General features: G+C 33.4%; 1 protein-coding gene across 2 annotated transcripts in view; it reads left to right on the top strand.

Annotated features, from left to right (window-relative positions):
- Positions 1-23,463, top strand: part of LOC119837655 (IQ motif and SEC7 domain-containing protein 1) — a 131,301-nt gene that overhangs the window by 50,473 nt on the left and 57,365 nt on the right. For both annotated transcript variants that reach the window (XM_038363372.1, XM_038363371.1), the window contains exon 3: positions 19,832-20,174. In XM_038363372.1, coding sequence (XP_038219300.1) covers positions 20,026-20,174 — 149 coding nt within the window. In that variant the 5' untranslated portion in view covers positions 19,832-20,025. The remainder of the gene's footprint in view (positions 1-19,831; positions 20,175-23,463) is intronic.

Genomic DNA, 23,463 nt, shown 5'->3' with positions numbered 1-23,463 from the left:
TTTATATTATTTCAATTACGATAAAAGACTACCCGGGCAGAGCCGGGGCGTGGATATAGTGTATGTCTGAATAGCATAAGAACGATAGTTGTTCATGTTATTTTCTATGCTATATTTACGACACGTAAAGAGTTAAATATTTAGCTTTAACTATTTGTAGAACAGGGTAAATATTATAAATGCATTATGCATACTGTTGAGCATGATACACGTGTACCTTCGCCGCATTCTAGTTCCATACAATGGCTATTATACTCGTATTTAAACATAGCATTGTCTGAAAATAACGAATTATGTAATTATCGATGTAACTTATTCAAATTCTGATCTAGATAGCATTTGTTTGTAATGTTGAAGGAAAATAAAGAATGCGTTTACCTTTTCATTTTTTGTTTTTAAATATCTATTTCTTTTATTTTTGTTACTCAATACGTAAGGATTATTTGTATAAAAATAATAGAAGATAATAAATATTTATTAGCTTAGCTTTTATTGCATAAGAGGCAAGAGTGTCGCTTGTTTATTCGATAGAGCACCAACACGTGGACTTAATATGAGACAACATTGGTTTCAGGTACATTTTTTAAATTTTCAGTCGATTATATAGAGTTGATAGGAAAAAAATTGTATTTCTTAGATAGTTAATTTTATTTTCCCTCTTAAATATTGCAGATTCAGAAATATTCAGAATCCCTGATATCATATCATAATTTGGATCCATGGAAACAAATCATTTAAGTTGACAACGAGAAAATTCCGCAATTCTTAATTGAACACGCCTCATTATACATTCACGCTTCATCCGACTATCCTAATTGAATAATCACATATGAAGATAAATCGAATTCGCTCGAATTATTTAGAACATGCACTTAATAACTTTAACAGATCCGGATGAGCTGAACTGCATTAAATCTCACTGAAACTGAAATGGCCGTAAAAACCTTTTATATTGTGAGAGCAAAATCCATGCAGGCATTAATAAATGCATTTGTTAACTTTGTTTTAGATGTTACGCTTAAAAACGTATTGTGGGTACAAAGTTTTGGAATTAAATGAGTGGAATTTTAGGTAATTATCGTAGTTGCTTGTGTGGAATGGTTGGAGGCTATTTCACTAATTTCACTCGCTTGCAAACAATATGTACCTTCTATTTCGTGTCTGTGGTTATTGTTAAAGTTATTCGTACTGCCTAAATGACTCAAATGCGATTTTACGACTGCTAGCAACGAGGATGATTTTTTGCGTGAGCTTCGAGCTATTCACCCGAAACAACTATATATATGGCTCTCATCAAACTATTCGGCCATGTTTTGTTTTTATTTTTATGCTAACCGAAATAAAAATTTCAATAAAACGATTCAACGATTCCGACCCCAGAATGTTTTAAAAGTATGTACGTATGCTTTTAAATATACACTTTTGGAAAAACGACGACGATTGTCAGTGAAAAATAAATGCATTTATAATTAAGAAAAAAACATTTTCATGCGCGTATCTCTCACGTGTGATGTTCACCTAATTATTTATTGACCTGACAGTTTTAATGAGAACGAAATGTGCCTACTTTCCAGCCATTAAAATTATGCTGTATTACTCGTACTTTATATCACTTCACCGACTTTTTGAGTGAACTCTCTTTGTTCTAGATCGTTCTGCGGACATATTTGCGAAGTGTAAAATGAGTCTAGATAAAGATCTCGGGTCAGCCGGCATTTAAACTTATATTCAGTCTAATTCCCAGCGCCATCTTTGTGATTGCGCGACCTATTTTGTTGTTCAGGCTTATTTTCTTGAGAGCTATTTAAGTTTGTCGAGTGTTGATTACGACGGTACGGCGAGCGTTAAGGATCGCAGGTTGCAGCTTGCCACTATCAGAGATTATGCTTAAAAGTTTTGCCTGCAGGATGCTGAATAACTTATCGAAACAAGTTTAAACGGCGCGAAGACATTGCTTAAAAACATAAAAACTTTCAAATGAAATTGTGTTTTGAATTTTTCTTTATTAAGTTAAACGTGAGAACGTGGTTTGACAATCGATCGATTGTTATTATAACAATAATACAATCGATAGTTTAATTAAGTTTTTACACAACAATGTATGAGGCGTGAATATAATGAAAAATTACTTAATTCAAACACGAAATCAATGTGTTTTCGTTGTAGAACTTGACTTGCTTGAATTTGTAACCTTATCCTTACATAAAAGATTGATATCGCAGTTTAAAATTGCGCTGCGCACCTGAGCCATTAAATGGCCACTTTGTCTGTTATCTGATTGTTTTTAAACTTATTTCTTTGAACAGACGTGCTTGTGGAGGTGTTACTGGAGAAATTTTTCCTAAATTTCGTTGTGAAAGTCTTTTTTGTAATATGTTTGATATTAGTCATCGAATTTATTTTTTTATTTGAGTGATTGCGGGTTAAAAATGAAAACTGTATAGTTATATACGAGTAACAAGCAAAACAAATGACACCCAGTTCGCTTGACTGAAACATTATTGCATTGTTGTTTAAATTATAGGTTATAAAATGCATACACGAGTATGCTTGGAAGGAGGAACCTCTATTACCTATTTCTTGTCTGATAATTTTGGCAGATCATAAAATATGTATACATTGCCTTAACTTTACGTGTGTTGAAGGTGATAGAAGCAGAATCAAACCTTAAACGTATATTTGTTATTTGTTGAACAAATTTGACAGTCTAACGATGAATGCAGACACTCAAACGCTACCTGTGTTTGACAGTTCAATCTTACCTGGTCATGTAGATACTGTGTAGTGGGGAATATTGGACGCTGCCACGGCGCTGTTTGCGTTCACAGTACAAACATGTGGTGCATTGACGAGTTTCGATTAAAAATGCAGAGATTCTTGCGGCCGCTGAAATTGATTATCCCTACGATTGGACATGGCATTGCTGGTTTGATTTATTGCTTTGTTATCCAGATCTAAATTGTTAAAGTGGAATTGTTTTCAGATAGGGAATTTATAATTGTCATATATCGTATTTTGATGTTCATTTTATTGTATGAAGAAATCTCTTTTTGTTAAAATGATTGCCTATTTCCCTTTGTCACAGCTTAACGCGAATTGCTGGACTGATTTCGCTAGTTCTTATGTACGTTATATATGAAAGACAAACTTAATAAATTTCACACAAAAAACAGAAAAAGGATACAGTTCGCACGAAAACAGACCTGTCGGGTCCCTGATGAAGTCCCTACTAAAGTAACTTAACTCGGAATAGGTTGGTTTTAATTGTTTTATATTATGTTAGTTCTATCTTTTTCAAATGATTGAGAGATTTTTGAATTATTTAACCATTTTCATACCTTTGCTTATTTTTGATTAGGTTCATAACAATGAATGGAAAGATTTAATGTTATGTTAAAAATTAGAGTAAGAGAAAATTAGAAGATTAGTTTAATAATTAGATAATAACTTAAGCAAGACAGATGTCCCCTCGACTGAGGCGTTATATAAAGTAATAATTTAGACTCATCAATATTTTGTTTTGGAATATACACCTAATGTAATAGTACAATGAAGTTTATCAATTATAGTAAAGATTTGTTCATCATGAGAGCTGTCTTTCAATATATCACTTACCAATTGTCCTTGAGTAAGGTTGGAAACTCTTAGAATGTGATGACTTACGTTAGTTGTGGCGCAATACAAAACTGATTTTTATTGCTTTTCTCGTATATATAAACTATTATGCATCGTCTAATATAAAACTAATATTTCGTAATGCTTTAATTATCTAGCAAGAATTGTGTCAGTCCCAAAATATAACTTCCACAGTTGTTGTTGATTATATAAAAATTAGGTCTGTTTGCGTTCATAAAATTTTTAAGCTCACACATTTTTCTTCGGCTTTAATAACGGCACGTTTATATGGTCTAGTTTTAAACAAAGGATTTTATTAAAAAGCTCGCTGGCATTGTTTAAATTTTTCTTTTTTCGGGCCAGTTGGAGTGCATTACGTTTTAATCATCTCAGAAAGTAGGATTAAAAGGAATAAGCGGGGGTTTAATCGATTCGGCCTCGGTTTACATTTTACACTCTCGATTTTTGGGAATAGAGCTTACAAGAAGCGTAATTATATTTCAGCGCTTAATTTATTTTACTGTAGCATTGTTTGTGACTATTATGCTTAGAATTGAATCTTGGAAGTAAACGGCTTATTAATGGCTTAGGAATCAACTAACACTCGTAGATATGTGCAATAGAATTGAGGAAAAATAGGGCTCATGGGAAATTTGGGATGGTCGCTCACTCACGAGTTTTAAACGCTGAAATTTACAGAAATATAATTCTGTATTTTTCTATACTATTAGGAGATCTTACTGACGTGGTGTAACATATATAAAGATATAACATATTGTTGTCAATTAAATGAGCTTCACCCATTACTGACAATAGATGAAGTTATTTACTTGCTACGATTCCAACTATGAACAAAATAAATATTGTAAGTCAACCACAACTCGCTTTCAGGTAGGCAAATTGTTGTTTATAAAACAACAATTTACAAATTGGCAAACTAAGCATGCATTAAAGTTATTTATATAGAAGGACATCAAAGGGATGATGGTATGTCGGGTGACGTGACGCGACCGGGCCTGCTTAATTACTGTGTCGAATATTCAAAAGGATATTTTAGACTTACTTGGGCGTTTCGGATTCCATGAAATGTCGCACAAATTGTAGGGCGAATTTTGTTTGATTAACCTGAGGCTACAAGTGTAGGAGGCTAGATTTGTGCTGTAATTAAGGTGACGAAATAAATCGTAATCGGTAAATGACAGTCTTAGATGGGCCGGTGCTTGTTGTGTTCAGAATATGAGATAATTAATGCTGTTTAAAGTTTTGTGTAATTTTATTATATAATAAAGTATTTATTAAGATTTTATAAGAGAATTCTATTACGAGGTTTTCAGGAATTTTCTATAAATACAGATTTATAATAAATAAATTTGTTTACATAAAAAACTTTAGAAAATTTCTTAAAATTACAGCTGACTATTGTAATGTACAATAACGTTAAAATTTGCTATTGTAATAAGAATATAGGTCTTTTAAATATAACAAATTCAGGATATAAAGTTACGTTGAATTCAGTTAGCTTGTGTTCGAGGAATTTGTTTGCAAACTATCGTTTGTTATTTTCGATATTCTAGGAAAACTCGGCAAATGTCGAAATAGATTAGTACGTAGGTACGTATAGACGTGAATTAATCCATTAACAACATGGAATCTATTTCGGATTCAATTATTTGAAGAATGATTACTAATATAGGATTTTAATGAATGCAGAATTCTGCAAGTAAAATCTCTATTAGAGTTCAATATAAAAATATGTATTATAAAAGAAAAAGAATGGCTGTCCTTATTGTTATCTACTATATGATCATTAATAACAACTTCACGATCAAAGTATCACTGAATAAATTCATTAATGAAATATCTCTAATTATATCCACCACTATCCCCACGTGTTTCAAGTAATCGATTATTGAATTGTGTTTTCAATCGAACATCTTCATAACAAACAAGTTACTATGACGCAGTTGTATCAAGGAATTACAACACAAAGTATTAAATTTCCGTTCAGAAGAGCAGAATATTTACAAATAACACCACAACACATGAGAGGGGTAGATGAATACGCTGATACAGTTTCTATGATAAAACATCGCGAATAATGGCGATGCGAGGATGACGTAAGTATATTCAATTTTCCCCCATGAGTCACGTAGCGGGCGCGTGATAATTAAACACTATTACTGACGGTTTTTATTTCAATGCTGTATAATTGATGGCGATGTTATATTGTTACTGCTGTTTTTTACTATTGGGGGTTTGGATGAAGATAATTACCATTGTCTAGATATAAAGCCATTCATGCCAGCCCTGAGCTTAACTGATAAGGATGGTATAAGCAGTCAATGTTCAATTGGGCTTTATGATGATACAAGCGACCGCATCGTGGTACACTACGTACGTAAAACGTACGCCTATAGCACTCGGGGTCCATGAAAAATCCAACAGTGAAAGAATTTTTTAAATCGGTTCGGTAGTTTTTGAGATAAGCGCGTTCAAATAAACACACGAACTGTTCCAATTTATATTGTTATTTCGTGTCGCATAGATATTGTATTATAACAATTAAATATTGATTTTTAATCGGCGTTCACTTAGGTTGTATAGTAATATGCTCTATATATGATATAATGCTCTATAATGAAAGCAGAAAAGCTTTCTAAAAGCTAGCTAAACAAATTCTAACATTACTAGTCAATGGTCAATGTTAAGGTTTCATTTTCAAGTGCGACTAGAAATTGTATAAAAAATATTAAATTTTATACTTGTATATGGATTATGAACTTAACTGGATTCGCTATCTAAATTTAATATGAAATATTCCACTATAAAAATGGTCCATACTGATGAAATTTTCACATCAACTACGCAACGTAACATAATGTTACTCCAGAAATTAACAAAAATTAAAAAAAATTGTATAAACCTGCATTGAAGTTTATTTTAATAATAATAATTTCCCTAGTGAAAACCAAAAAGAATCAACTGTTACAATTCTTTCTCTTCACAAATATATGATTTTGTTTTCACTCAGTTTTCTTGTGCAGAAAGTTTGAGTTTTATTTAGTTTCTCAACTGGACAAGTTACAAAGTTTCGACTGTGAAGTCGCTGCAACGTAAAGCGCTTGAGGATTGCTTATCGCTGTCGACGCAGCGTGTACTGTACGGTTCTTAGCCAACTCTGAAAAGGGTATAGCTTAATGTGATTTAAAATAAAATATGTGGGTAATATTTTTATATGAGTTGTAAAGCATTGTCTTTAAATAGATATAAATTGTCTGTTACATATAATAACTATGACAATAAAGAATACTTCAGCAATATGAATACGCTTTATGGTTTCGATTACAAAAAAATGCATGGATGTATCCATAGATTGTTATTTACGATTGAAAACTTTGCATGAAGTGCGACGGAGCGAATTGTTTCGGAACACACGCTCCGCCAGGTGCGATCGGCCATCTGCTCACTTGTTTGTCTGCACGTGTTCACCTCGGGATTCGGTGTGTAAATCTTGAACGTTCAATGTTTATAAGTGAATTTTAAAAGTGTATTTTTTTGTATATTGCATGCTCGTAGGATTTATGGTATTGTTATAAGTTTATTGAAAATCCAATATTCGCTTATCAACAAATTTTTTGGCTGAAGCAATTGAGTTTAACTATTAACTGATTATTTGGCTTTCATGTAATTTTCGATTTTTTACTTCATACAAAAAGTGTTATTTTTCTATGATCAAATTAGGTATAAAAGATTATAAGCATCTATCTTAAGTCTAAGTATTGACTTACTGGATATCTGTACGAGGTATTTACTTTAGCGAAGCGAGCTTGCTGAAACAGAAAAATCCTATTTGTAGCACCCAAAGCATTTTGTAGCTCTAACCGTTAAAGTAGAAGCAATTCCGCCGTCTTAAGTGCCTGTGTGGCACTGTGAAGTTCCTAAATAATTGTACAAAGTTTTCCGCAGAACCTAAATGTTATGACAGTGACATTATTTAATGATCTTGAAGTTTTAAGTACTTCCCACTGTGTAGCAGTTTGTAGATTTCAAACATCGATAAGAAGTTTGGTCTATTTTTATTTATCTTGTATTTAGTTGGTAGCTTTCCGCCTGCGGCTTTGTCCGCATAGTGAGAGGGAATTCGCATGGGAATGAGGTGTTTCCCCACGCTAAAAGCCCGTGTCAGTCTCTAGTCCTGACTATCTCTAAACACAAAATCGTATCCCAAAATCGCTCCGTTGCAACGTGGTACGAAGACAAACATACAAACTTTCATATTAATAACATTAGTAAAGATAAATGGAAATGTTGATTCATCAGCACGATGCTTGTCATGCAAGCTGGAACACTGGAAAGTTTAATTTTCAGAGACCATATTGCAATATGGCTGGTCTTGCGTCAGAAATTTTGTCTTTTTGTCACCAGCATCTCCACCCCTCACTCTCTCACTGCAGATTTCATTGTTGTCTGAAGCTGATGTCCCATAATTAATCCAGTTTTTAAATGTTATCGAGCCTTATAGTTGAAGACATTTATGCGTGGCACATGTCGCTTACTGTTACATACTGTACGCTCCCACCAAATAAACATAATAGAATAATGAAAATCATACGCTAATGACCGAAAATTCCTTCAATTTTAACAAATTGCCTATAGTCTATCTAATATCAGGCAGCTAAGATCAAGTATTGGACACTTTATAAATGTTTTCTCAACGGTCGAGTGGAGCCTTAATTCTGATATAACAAAGACCCTATTAATGGATGTAACGCGGCCCTCCTAATGAGTGGGGGATTAACATAATATCCTCTGATATGCAGATTCGCTCACGAGACTGTCTTTTTAAGACGTGCCTGTAATAAAGATTGGCTTAATGCAGAAGTTTTTGTTAAAGTTCAGGTAGTGAGCATAAGGAAGCTACTTAGGGCACTTCATACGAACGATGCGAGGGAATTACATGTTATTGTCTGGGTATGCATAACGGTAAGTTTTGGGTTTATAGATTCGGAGAGAATTGTCATGAAAATGCTTATGTGTTACGTCATGTGATAATATGGATATAGGATGAGTTCTCATTAATGCAATGAATGTTTAAAGGTTAATTTTGTACCTGCCGCTGAAGCAATAAGATAAATGGTCATATTTGAAGAATAAATAATAATAGATATTTGGAATCAAATCTAATCGTAGAAAGAAAAAAAAAATAATAATAATAAAAGAATATGGCTACCCATACTCTTTTAAATAGCTGTAAATTGTTTATCATCAATGTTTTTTTTTACTTACCGAACCATCTCATGGTTTTGAACTACCTTGACTTCATACCTATTCCCCTTTACAAGATATCTATGTGAAGATAATTCGTTCTCGGAATATTATCGCCGCGTTATACGCGCGTTCGTTCCGCGTTTTCACGAGTTAAAAGCAAGTTCAAAGTTAAATCAATTCCGCGTAAGGTTGTAGGTAAGGTTAAAAGTCGTCTCGGCGGACGTGGAACCAAATAGACCGTGTAATCAGCTAATAGCCCTCAAGTAAATCGATAGGTTTAGGCACCCTGGTTGTTTCCAGTCTGCCGGGCAGGTGGCGCGGCGGTCGTTGGCCCGGGATTAGTGATGCGACCTGATTGGTGCGACCGTTTCGTTAATTTTGTCACGTGTGCATGGGCTTAGGTTTTGGATGAGTTATGGCTGTGGATATACATGATGGTTTTTTATAACTTGTAATTTGTTTATCTTTAGTTTAAATGAAATTTAAATAATTATGTTTTTATATATGTATCTATAAAAATATATACATGTACAATATTGTGATTTCATTATATATAAACTTCATTTATATATACCTCAGTTATATAGAAAGTTATATAGTTATATAGGAATCAGTAGATATGCTTCTTAAATAAATTAAGTAGGTATAAGAATTCCTCCCCACCTTTTAACAAGGAATCATTAAAATGTATGCTAATTAGACGTACCTAAATCACTAGAAGATTCAAATCCTCTAATGGCCCATAAACAGTGTTTACATCATGTTTGTTGCCAGTCTGTCGGGCACACAACAGACTAGTCGCGCAACTAATCGTACAACTCGCCGCCTCAACATTTCGTTTCGTCATTTTACACGTGTTGAAACGTAAAGATTGATTTCATAGATTACGACGCGGGGGATACGTCCTGCGCCCGCGCCGGCGCCGCTAATAAATCACGGTATGCCGCAAGCGTGAGTGAAACCCCGCTCCGCATTAGGAATGCGAGTAAAAGTGTTCTGAGTAAGGCAGTGGCCAGAGAGGGCGAATTTGTGCGGGCGCGTGGGCTGTGCGCGTGCGCATCGTGTGTTCATTGCTTACCTAAGTATGTTTATCTCTCTTTGGGATGTGAGAGCTTGTGACTTCTTAGAGAGAACTGTATAGCTTTTTGTAATTGTAACAATAAATGTTGTTAAAACAATTGTATTACATATAACGTTCATAAATAAGTGACTTGTATTAAAAGGATTAAAGATTATCTCAAGTTACAGAAATACACAGTTTACCGTGTTTTATGAACCTACATACACATAGATTTATAGTATAATTGAAATTTGACAAAAGTTTTGCTTTAAATTTTGTCCATATACATACTTAACTACCCGTATTACTTTCATTAGTAGTTAAAAAATACATATTTTTTTAGTGTTTAGACTCTTAATTTTATTTCGACTTTTAAGCATCATGGTTAAGTGTTAATAACCGTGATTTTTTTTTTTTTAATAAGGTCAATTAATTCAGTAAAATTATTTTAACTGCACACATAGTCATTATTGGGAAATGGAAATTGATATACATTTATCATGAATATACAAAACGTTCCATTAATGAAACAATTCAATAAATGTTCGTTTACATCAGTCTTAACTGATGATTTATTGGCCAATAAAAATTAATTGTTCTAACAAGAATGTCGGAAATCTAGTTTAATGATCGCCTTGTTATATGTTGCACGTTTTATTGTTTTGAAATAAGCCACATATGTAATGTCACATACATTCCTTTTTATTCACAGGTTCATTAAATAAATAATAAGTATATTATATATATAAGCATAATAATAATAATGATAAATACAGCACAAGAGATTGAGGTACAAAAGGCGATCTTATTGCTTTTGAGCGATTTCTACCAAACATTTCAAAGAAAATGCTGCGAAGTAAAAGAGTAGGCGCTGTACAAAACGGAATTAGGAAACGGAAAACATCATTTCTTTTTAAGAACAGCAATTAAATTTCCAATGGCTTATTATTTAAACCACGTTGGAGTTGGATTAAGTCAGAGAGTAGAGCTATAGTATAATATAGTAGGAGTATACCCGTGCTTCGGAAAACCTATGGGTCCTAGAAGCTATGGGTTATGCTCTGCTCGCTCATTGCGCGTATTGGTACTCACTACCAACACTAATAGTAATAGAATGGTATACTTTTTGTATGCAGTTTTTATTTGCACTATGTGATATCCAGCGCAGTCCTTTCCAAGATTGGTTAGAAGAATTATTTTTATAACAATCTCTATCACCAAGTGGCGTCACCTTTTGTCTTATTATATGACAATTGCTTCCTTGAGGCTCGGTTTAGTGAACCCACAGGGTAGGGATTTCGCTTTTCTAGCTTGTCTGAGGTTAATGTCTAAGTTTAAATTAGCTAGATTTAGGGTTTGGTTTCAATTCTGGAAAACACAAAAATGAACACTGCATTTTAAACTTTATTCGTTCTACGAGCGAGAAAAATTGCATTTTATTTGAATAAGTAGCTATTATTATATATAATAATATAACAGTTTGCAGAGTCTCAATTGGGTTTTTCTTGTTTATCTTAAAGCTGTAGGGGTGGATGGGTTTACGCGGCGAGTTTGAATCTTAAACAATACTTAGAGTCTCCCCGTGACCACGCTCGCTGTAAAGTGTCCGAAACGTCGGGTTAATAATATAATGGATAAATCGCGTTTAAAATCCGTTGAAAAGTTTTTGATTTCATTTGATTTACCAATAATATCACTGCATATACTATTCAATAAATATTGTTATAGTAAAGAATTGTCATCTCACACAAGTGGATTAAAACATTTAACTGAGGGCACTTACAGATAACAACTTCTTTAAAAAGAAATTAACTTTTTCAATTTTATTTTCTACATAAGTATATTATTGAATTAGGTACCGTTATGATTTTAAATGCATAATTGGACTTTTGTTCCTTTTGTGAATTTAATATTGTAACATGGACGCTGCTAATAAATAAATAGATATTCATGTCAATATACATTAACAAACATTTCTCTCGAGCGAATTTTACGTTGAATTTTGTAGCGATCTTATGTTTTTCGCTATTACAAAATTCGATAGCGTTATTTATTATTTATGACTCCCTGGAATTGAGATAAAAACCTTCTTCGCTAGCTTTCCGTTTCAAAACAGGAAATTGACAATATTTCTTATTATCTCCCAATACTGTAAGCCTCAGAAAAAATATACATAGAGATCTATTAAATGGGAAGTATTTCATGGAAGTTAATTTTCATCGCAAAATATTAACTCGTTACGCAATGTTTACTCGCACAGACGTATTTTCTTCATTCATTACTATATTCTAGTTACGTTATTATTAATTCCACGTATAAAGGAAATTAAATTTCTAACTTAATGGAGTTTAAATACAAAATAACTACAATGCACGTGTTGTGGCTTCGCGTTCTACATTTCCGGGAATCTCGTTGAAATATTCGCTGTAAAACTGGTTTAGAGTTAAGCCTATAATGTGATTTTATTATTGCCCTCTTGTTTTGTTGTTCTTTCGCTATTAAATAGATCAGTTTATTTTTATTGTGCTTGTAAACACTGAAATTATTGTGGTTTATAATATTTATCGTTGTCGTTGACATATATATTTTAAAATTTAATAAATGCTACAATGTTGAGTGTTGTGAGGAATAATCCCAATTCAATGTTTTTAAATTATATAATTAATGTGGAAGTTACACTGTCTATCTTTTCTTCACGCCTTAACCACTGGATGAAATTCGGTGCAAATGGATTGAGTTCCGAAAAAGGACATAGGATAGTTCTTATCCCAAAAATCCCATAAGAATGAGAACAATCCTGATAAAACCCCGCGATAGTCTATCTTTTCCTTTGACTACGCGAGTGAAGCCGCGGGCGGAAAGCTAGTTATTACAATGCATAAATTGATTAAGAGTCATCCTCTTTATCATCATCATCTTTCTACTATCTATACAGAGTATTGATCACCGATTCATCCGTGGCGATGCCACAGGCAAGTACAGCTGCAGATGTTCACTGCATCTGTCCCTTAAACGTGCTTCGTATTAAACTTGCCGCCAATAAGAATATTTTATCCATAAAACTGGAATGTTGCATTCTACTCCACGGCTGCCGGATTTTATATAAGCAAATTAAGAAATTGATGCGAAGCAAAATATGAACTTAGTATTTAAAGTCCTGTCAAACCAAGTACCTAGTGGCGATCCGGGATCGCAAAAGAATTTTTAAAATCGGTCCAGTAGTTTTTGTGTTAAAACATTACAAACATTTATACAAAAACACAAATCTCTCCTCTTTATAATATCAGGATCGAAGTATAAGACATATATTAAATAACACATATATTAAACGTACTAAGTATATGTGTGTTAGAAAATACTGATAGTATTTTGCGACTACTTATATCATATTAGGTACGGTACCTATGTATCGCAGATGAATATTAATTAGCCCATTAACTGAAGCGGCTCGACGGAACACAGTAGCAATCCGACATAACCCATGTTCCATGCAAGATTTCCTCACAAAAATGTTGCTCAAGTATGTGATACAAATAACTAGGAAATGTGATAAGTTACTTCGTGAACATTAATTGTGGTTAATGTTGACATTACCATATCATGATGCAGGTGTCCTGACTGTGTAAGTCAGCAAGTTTGGTGTGACGCATTGGGTCATGTGTTTCCCTGCATAGCCTATAGATATTTGCAAATCTATGGAAATATTCCTACTATCCCAACTTATATTATAAATGCGAAAGTAACTCTGTATGTCTGTCACTTCTTCAGACCCAAACCACTGAACTGATTTGAATGGCAATTTGGTACAGAGGTTGTTTGAGACTCGAAATATAAGTTATAGCTAGCTAGAGCAGTGCAGTGAAAACTTCGGACTGCAATTTTTTCCTTCTCAGCTATTTGAAAAAAAAGATGATGAATAATTAAATAGTATAATTTATTCACAGATCATGATGTAAAACGAATGTTCGGGTTATACGGTATTTTCGATGCTATAAGGATGGCAGCCGAACTATTTGCATATAGCACGAATCCGAATAGTTCAAACATACTTTATAGCATTACGTATTCTATTTAACAGCATTTCCTCACATTTCGAGGAAACTATAAAAATTGTCGAACACTCGCTTCGTTCTAAATTTCTTCGTATATTTATTTTGCTGTTGGAAAGTATGAGTTTATTGTATCATTGGTTTTAAATAGGTGTTTGGACCCATAATGTATTAGAATACAGCTCGAAATTTTTATATGAATTGTTTGTTGATACTGATCAAAGATTATTAAGGTACAATTATATAGTTTTATACTGCAACTAGCTGCGCCCCGTGGTTTCACCCGCTTAAGTCCGTATCTCGCAGAAATATGGGGATAAAAAGTTCCCTATATGTTATTCCAGTTGTCCAGCTATCTAGATACCAAATTTCATTGCAATCGGTTCAATAGTTTTTGCGTAAAAGAGTAACTAACACACACACACACACACATTACTTGCAAACTTTTGCATTTATAGTATAAGTAGGAAGTAGGATAGGATTTAAATTGCAACGTTTAATATTCTTTGTAAATCTCTGCGTTCTAACACAGGTTCTAATTATCCGTCTATAATTAGAATGCATATAAAATTTTTAATGAATTGTTTAATTTCAACGTTCTCTTGAAATAATACGGACTTTAAATAAAGTCCTTACGTATATTATTACAATGATAAAAAGAAAACAATGAAAAGCACGGCATACTTTGCGAGTACTGTTCCAATTTCCCGCGCAATTGATCTAGGAAGGGTGTGGGGGGGTGGATGGGGGAGGGATACTCGATGTTGGATGGTAGCATTAATTGAAATTTGCTGTAAAGAAAACGCTGTGAACATAGAATTTAGTTTGTTACAATTTAAAGCTCTCTTTCGTGCTTTTGATGCGGTATTTGAATGATTTCATAGCAAACTGGGCTTGTTTTTAGGGCGTCGAATAACTTTGATATTGTAAAGGTATTCCAATAGATTTTCTAAACTTAAACTTGGAAGTCATACTGGTGGAATTGAAAAATTTATTTGTCTCATATGAATTATTTATTAAAATATCAAGAATAATTCCTTTGTCATTTGTAAATATTATCAGTGGAATGATTTTTGTACGTTCAATTATTGTTTATTTCTATTGGGTTTGTCCTAAAACGAAGGAAAGAAAATTTTTTTGATAATTCTTTCCTCTAAAAAAACCGACGTTCCTGGGGTATCTACTAAATGCTAAAAAAAGGCTAAATAACAATAATTTCCTAGCAAACAGAACAAGAATCACATAAGCGGATAAAAACCCACGGAATAAACGAGAAACGAAACAACCTGGTCTTTGGCAACGAAGGAGTCGTCTTAAAATATGTCACATTCGCTTCTTTTAGAATATAGAATGAATTATACACAGCATAATACAATTATGAACAAAAAAAGGGGATTCAAAGGACTTCACCCTTTCCAGTCTGCACTAAGTAAAATAAAATACGAAATGCACTAAAACAGTAAAGTTATTAAAGCTGACCTGGATTTAACGACATTTTCATTATGATCCTCCAACAAAAGTTACCCGGCGCTTTTAGTTCAAAAACTGGACCTAGTTTTGCCTGCCTAGCTCTTAAGAACCATTAGTATTTAATTTATATATTATGTGGTAAGAATTAAAATACCTTAAAATTTTAATATTTCGTTCATAAGATGATAGGTTCTTAATAGGGAAATATTTAAAATAAAAACTAATTTAATTAGACACTTTATACTCGCATGTGTTACAAAGAACTTTTAAATTTATACGTTACGCTATTTAATAATTTATACGTTAATTTAAACGTTTCAATGTTTTGTTTTTATGTACAATTTAAATAAACAATTGAGATACTAGCGGCATCTAATGTATGATACTGATATTGAGCGCGCGCGCGCGCGCAAGGTAGCACTTTTGTTATGTAAGTTTTCCTTGTAATCACTAGATGGCGCTTTTATAAATAAACGCGTTTTTTGTTTTGTCCAAGTTTCTGAAAGCATGCAAATTATCTCGATATATGTATATAAACATACTAATCACTTGTGAATACATACAAATCCTTACTATTATTATAAATGCGAAAGTATATTTGTTAGTATTTTCTTTCACGTCGCAACGGTGCGATTTTATTATATGTTTTTGGTTTTATTTAATCAAACTCATTCCTACAGAAATTATGATATTGCGAGTTCCGTATTGCAGTAACTATTGTCCATTTAGAAGTACGAATGGCATGAATTTATCATGTACTTTTGTAAGCGTGTTGCAATGAATCTGTCTTCTATGATGATAAATGTACTGAGTGAAAGTACTTTTATACAAAGAAATATAAAAAAAGAATTAGGGAGCACGAATGAGAAATGTAAAATTTCCTAGTAGCTAGTTTAAAATTTATAATTGAACTATTTTTTATTGACCTTCTAGTCGGTGAAAAATAGAATTACTGTTATATTATTTTTGAAAACATGTTTGTTTGTTATTTGTTGTATTTTATGTTAAAAGTAGGTTTAACCAAGGGCCTAAGTTAAAATCACTTTACTTTTAATCACTAGTCTAAAGTACTTTTGACGGATTATGAATTTAGTCTGTAACATACATATGTGACAAAAATTGGACAAAACAAAATTATAAATATAAAGGTAATATTAATTATCATAATAAACTAAGGTTCAAAAAAGTATACTCTTTGACCTATGTCGAGTAAGTAGGCATATTTTTTAATATTACTTTTTTGTAGAAGTCCATATTAAGAAAAAAATTGAGAATGTATTAAAAGAATTCGATTTCTATCTATCTTTTTTACTATATCGACTATCGCGTATTTATGATTTATATAATGTAGTTTACAAAAAAAAATATCAAATTGGGACAAAATTATACTAAACATGCCTCCAGAATCCATTTTTAATTGCAATAATCTACTGAATAGCTCACTGGCGTACAAAATGCGGTTACTAAGTAGAGAAACTACTTATTTCGCGGCAAAATAAAAATATCAACTCGCGATGCGATTAAGACCTCCATTTAGCTCATAAAGCCTCGGTTTTAATCAATTTATGATTCTATTAACGTTGGTAAGGAAATTAACGCGGCCGTAATAACCGAGTGTTTCAATCGTAAATTATTTTCTATGTGCGATAATTTTTTATTCATATTTTTCTTTGTTATTTTTTGGTTTACACAATTGCAACATCATTGAATGTAGTGGTTTTATACTAGACTGTTCGCCCGACTTCGTCCGTGGTACATATATAGCCTTTATCATTCAGTGAAATCGCAGCTTTCTAGTGGTGAAAGAAATTTTGAAATCGATCCAGTGGATTTTGCTAGAAAACGATACTAACATGCAAAAACACAAATGGTTTCCCTTTATAATACTAGAGTAGCTAGATAACTTGTATTTTTTTTTTAATTCTATGTCAACCTCTAGAAGTTCTTCAACCGATCTGAATGCCTTCATCCAGTACGTCCTTACGTAGGTACATTTATCTCCCAAATCCTACGGAAACGGTAACTATACAGGCTAAACTCCGGTACTGTCAATCTTTTTCCTTAACTAGATGGGAGATGCCGCGGGCAGAAAGCTACATATGTTATTGAAAAAGCTACATATTTCGGGATTCTATAACTCGTATAATCTAGTGTTCCATTGCATCCAGTCTATAGTTTATGGTGAATTATATATACAGATGTTTTCAATACCGCAGGTACAATTGAATGAATTAATCTCGATAAGCAAGCGGCGTCTGAAGCTACAGTTTGTAGTGAAAATTGTATCGATTTTTTACGACTAAATAAAATTATGTGTCAGTATTTATTGATACGTTTAAGGACTATTTTTTTATTCTTTCAAAATTTCTCACGTTTAAGCACTGTTGCATAACAACACTGTTTGATTTGGTTCATATAAGTAAAGTATCGATAGACAATATTTATATTTAATCCATAAACATTTCTACACTTATAGAGCAGCACCAGCTAATGTTGCTTACATTAAGTTTATCTATGAAAAACAAAAAAAAAAATCACTCGCAAGTAGGAAGAGAGATGGTGTTTTCTTTTTCGCCCGGTTTATGGAACCCTGATTGAATCGAGCTGTGTTTGTTTGTTTACTGGCTGTTAACGAGTAATGGTCTGAAAAACGGGAAAAAACTCGCAATACAGCAGAATAGTAAATTGTCTGTTTGTTGCCTGATTGGTGTTTGTGGTAGAATTTCCTAGTACATAGGTACATTTTTAATCCATGCGCATAAATTAGTTTATTTTATAGAAAATCCAGGGTTACTTTGTGAGAGGTATTTTATAATATGTTTTACGGTAGCTTTTTTATGTCAGCCTATTTAGTAGTTTTTGTGACCTACCAGACCGGTAATTTATCTTTGTTAGAGTATCTGGATATCGAATCCAGAATCTTTTCGCGATATGCGCATGCGTTGACCAATGTACAAAGGAGGCGAACAACTTTCAGAAAGAAGTTATTGTAACTCTTTGGTATACTTATTTTCAGGAATAACATTTCGACCTGATTATTCCCGTCGAAGAAGTATAAAATTATTTCGCTGCAAATACACGTGAAGTTTATAAATGGTTTATATTTATTTTCACTCCTGGGATTGATTCTTAGAAACTACGAACGGTTTTGATATATAAAGTGAAATCAACACCTATGTTTAGTTTAACACAGTTTAGTTGTAATACTAAAATCTTGTATTCGAAACACTTTGTGAAGACATCCCCGGATATTTCTTTATTTAACTCTTTATTGTACAATGACAAACGAAAACACACATTGAAACAATTACGACAACAATATAGTACAATCGGCGGTCTTATCACTATGCAGTGATCTCTATCAGGCAACCTCTGGAGTAAGGTAAAAGAAGCGAAACATGAATAAAAATATTATATCCGATAATATGTAATATTTAATGACTTTACATTATTCAAAGAAGTCAAAGGTGTCTAACATTATATTTAACATGTAAATGGTAATAATTTGTTTGTATTAATTATTATGTTTATGTTATTAAAGTGCTCCAATTAGCCGGTAACATAATTGCCTCACAGCTGTAATGAGCGCAATAAAATAATTATATACTTTACAAAGTCAGTAATGTTTAATATTATGTAACACATTAGCGAATTGTTTCTTATTTACAAGTGGAAATGAAATTCTACGCATTTTATAAATACAGTAAGTGTTTTCGTTCTAGCGTAAGAGCTTTTGTTTGCTACCGACATAATTATATGTGATATATATTTTTTTAACCATTTTGTGTATCGTCATATAGCTAAGAGCACTGTAGCAGTTTTAGAAGCACAGCTGTACCCATATATGTATACAGATACGATATAGATGAATATTGAATAGTAGTTTATCTTGAGGGGTAAAATTTAAGATAAAATGTGAATTATGACCTTTAATTTGTACTATTTTAAAAATTTGTTACTGAAATTTTGACGACATTAAGCTTCAGGTGGGATTTGAACTTTCGTATCTTAGTAATAAACATGTGTGTATTTAGTGCAATAAGTTAAAATGTATTCAATACTCTACCGTATTAAAATAGTCCTTTGTACAATTAACACAATAAAAGCTCAGCCATTCGTATGCCAAGTTTTTCATGCAAATCGCATAACAATTGAACATTACAAAAACATGCAGTGTTGCCAGGCGGCATTATTTCGCACAACATCCAATAAAAGAGAACAATATCTTTTATTTATTTCTCCGCATTAACATAGCTCCCATATTCGCGACTTCATAGCTCAGTAGTTTATGAACAAAATATTTCGAATACTCGTGCCGGATAAGCAATTTCATCTAGCGCGTTTCTCATGGAATGATTTATTGTTTCAGATGCCAACAATGTAGCCTCTGCGAGTTTTACATTCAGTGAAAAGTGAATTCTATCGACGAACAATCCGATAACACTATTTTGAAAAGTTCGACGCGGTGCAATGCAAAATGCGCGCGCGTGATTGGTTCGAGCGTTCGGCGTATCAGTGATTAGTGATGTGCGGTGCAGATAGTGGATATCGATAGTGGTTAAAATGGCGACGATGGATTTGACTAACGAGGTGGTGCGGTTGCGCGCCGAACTCGAAAAGGTTTCGACGGAGCGGGACATGCTTCTGTGCGAAGTATCCAATCTACGGAGGGAATTGGAATTGAGCGAGTTGAAACACTTACAAGATGACAGGTGAGTGGTGCTTTTCCCTATCAGATTACTTTATCAATACGTAACGAATAAACACAAAAAAAACGTGAGCGATTATAAACTATTTATTTTTTCGCTGAAATATTTTAAAACATAGCTGAGGTATGTCGATATTAAACCTCTAAGCTTTGTACGTTATAATTCTAAGTTCCAAATGTAATACAGGCTTAACCAACCAACGCAGCACTTAGTTAATAAACACGCAGCGTCTCCCCAAAACGGGGGGGTTCATTACGCCACCCATTTAAGTGTCTTTTCACTATTTAACTAAGCAGTCTCGCTTGCGTCCCAAAAACTGGCTGTTTTCAAACTGTCACATGCATAGGCACATATAAAAACACTTCCGTACAAACAAAGGGTGCCTCCGTCTTCGTCCTTTGAAAGCCTCCGTCGGATCCTCGCTCACTATGTTTTGTCTGTGGTTCAAGCTCATTCTGATGTAGGCGTTTTAGTGCTCGTATTTTCTTGTATATTGTGGAGCGTTTAATGATATGTATTACATCAGAATGCCACGAATAGCCGTGAATAGACGTGGTGGCTCAGTGGTGAGAACCTCGGGCTTAAATCGTTAAGTCGGGGGTTACTGCTGACTGCTTGACTGCTAGAAACGGTGAAGGATAAGATCGTGAGGAAACCGGCATGTTCAAGGATCAAAAGTTTGACGAATGTGACATCTGCAAACCCGCACTTGGCCCGCGAGGTGGATTATAGCCTGAACCCTCATAGAAGGCCATCAGTGGAGACATATATGGGCTGATGATATTGTTGATGACATGAGTTCTTCATTTTTTCGAGTTAAACTCATTATACTGTGCTTTATTCCATACCAGAACCTCTTAGGTAGTAATGTGCTATGTTTAATTCAAGTTTTACATGCGGATTGAAATGTCTGATTGAGTATGACAATACTTTTTCTATCGCTTATAATATAATTCATAAAAGCCGCACAAATATACCAAGTGGTCAGGGACAATCGAGATCACATACAAATATTCAATGGATGGAACAATAGAAGGCATTTTGTTTTATTAAATCGCTCTCTCTCTTTAAATATACCACGCAGAACTCTGCCTATTACGCTATTGTTCATTCCGTCAATGGCGACGTCAGGTCGTTTCTGTGGAGCCTCCTCAGCGAGACATTCCCGTTCCCGAGTGTTGTGACGGAAGACGTCTTTATGAATAAATGCTATTCAAATTCAATATATTTGTGAGGTTCTTAGTACATTGTTAAGGTACTGTGTAACGGAATTTTTGGGAGGCCACAGGTTGGTCTTTTGACCAGATTTGCAATATAACGTGGCATTACTTTTCATAAGTTACATATTTTAGCCCGGAGAAGTGAGATAAAATATAGGTTCTAACTTTCATAAGGGGTTCTATCCTAGGGTTCTATGCCAGCTCTCGAGATGAATCTAGTAAAATATGGGTTATTATTATGATATATTATGGGATAAATCCCTTTATTTAACTCCATGGTATTCGTTCCTTTTCCTATTTAGATTATGTTTACAAAATAACAAAACTTTATAACTTTTAACCTTACGCATTCATTTCAGTTTCTGGCAAATGACAAACTTTTACATTTTCGAATACCAAGCGTAACCGCGTCGAGGCATTTAAAATTTACGTCTAAAATAAAACTGTACTTCCTTCGCGAACCAGTATTTTTCGTCGACGTTTAATGAGCACTTTTCGTCCTGAATGCTGTGGACTCACTTGACACGGGCCGCGGGGTGACGCGGGCTTAATGACGCTCATTATATTGGGTATATGTAGAAAAGCACAAGGTTTCAGTTGCGTTTTTGTTTTTATTATTAATATCAAGGGAAATAAGCAGTGCGTGCAGTTTTCCGTATATCGTAGTCTTATTTAAATGCGTTGAATCTTTGACAATAGGAGGCGGTGTTAGATATATATAAAGATGAATGTTTTGATAAACTTTAGATTTTTATACATCTTTGTTACAATTCATGTATCATTAATACTGACAAGAGATAAAAGGTTTCAAATTAACATACGTTCGAATAATTTATTATTATGTTTCATAACGAAGAGTATTAAAATAATATCGTCACAAATTACCAAAGCGTAACGTATGTCGGCTATGAATATTTGCTTTTTATTTCGATGGTTGATAAGGCCGTACATAATTTAAATAAACAATATTGGAGACCCGTGTCTCATTTCTTTGCAAATATTTGCCTTCGTCGAGAACCAATCGTTCGAGATAGTGAACAAAATAAAAAAGATGTATAAATTCTCTTCAGATATGAGTAGGTACCTACTGTGTAACGAAATTTTAAATAAAATCTGTTGTTAGCGACACAGGCGGTGAGGGAAAGCATAATCGAATAATGGTTAAATGAAAGTTTGTGAAATCTGTCGGCGTTAGTTTTTTGACTCGAGTTTTTGTTATTCCGAATTGTGGTAGTAAGGTTGGATTACTACGAGTCATAAGTTTGTATGAAATTTATCATTGTTATTTTTACATATTTCCACGCTTAATTTATGACAGAATGTTATTTGTATTAATGTATAAAAGAAAATAATATGTAGCGCCTACGTAACCACATTCGGCAAATAAAGTTAATTTGAATATTCATATAAAAATACAATACCATGAATATGCTATTGAAGTTATAGTGAATACCAGGAACAATAACATAATTTATTAAACGAGAAATCCATTAATAAACAAGTTCGTTATACCAACGCGAAACTCGTGCTTGCTTTGTGCTTTATATTTGTTTTGATTTTATTATTATCGCGAGTTGGATTAAAAATAGTTCATAAAAAGTGATATGTATCGCCTATTTCAAGAATGTTTTATTAATTATAGATCGCAATCGTATATCGTCACAAAGAGAAAAGTGCCTCAATGTACGATACGTTCGCAAAAGGTTATAAAATATTTATAATAATTGGGATATCACACATTCAATAGACTTCAACCTCCTAAACGTGTAATCAAAACGTAACTCAGCAATTCCTCTTCGCATAATTGAAGCCACAATCAAAATTACCTGTAACGTTATTTACAAAAGGGTAGAATTATGTATTTATGTGCTAAATCCGGTTCGCACCGGAGCCGAGCGGACACAACCTTGGAAGGCTGTCTATTTTAATCGCCATTTATCGCCTGCGTAAAGGGTAACGTTGAAATCTATAGTTTAATTCGATATACTGTATCGATTTCCAGGGACATGATTTTGCTTACTTTGCCATCCACATTAAAAGTAATAACATCTATTCTAAACAAATCTCTTGTA

Source organism: Zerene cesonia, chromosome 28 (assembly GCF_012273895.1).
Source record: "Zerene cesonia ecotype Mississippi chromosome 28, Zerene_cesonia_1.1, whole genome shotgun sequence".
NCBI lineage: Eukaryota > Metazoa > Arthropoda > Insecta > Lepidoptera > Pieridae > Zerene > Zerene cesonia.
This window is presented reverse-complemented; position numbering and strand designations above follow the sequence as displayed.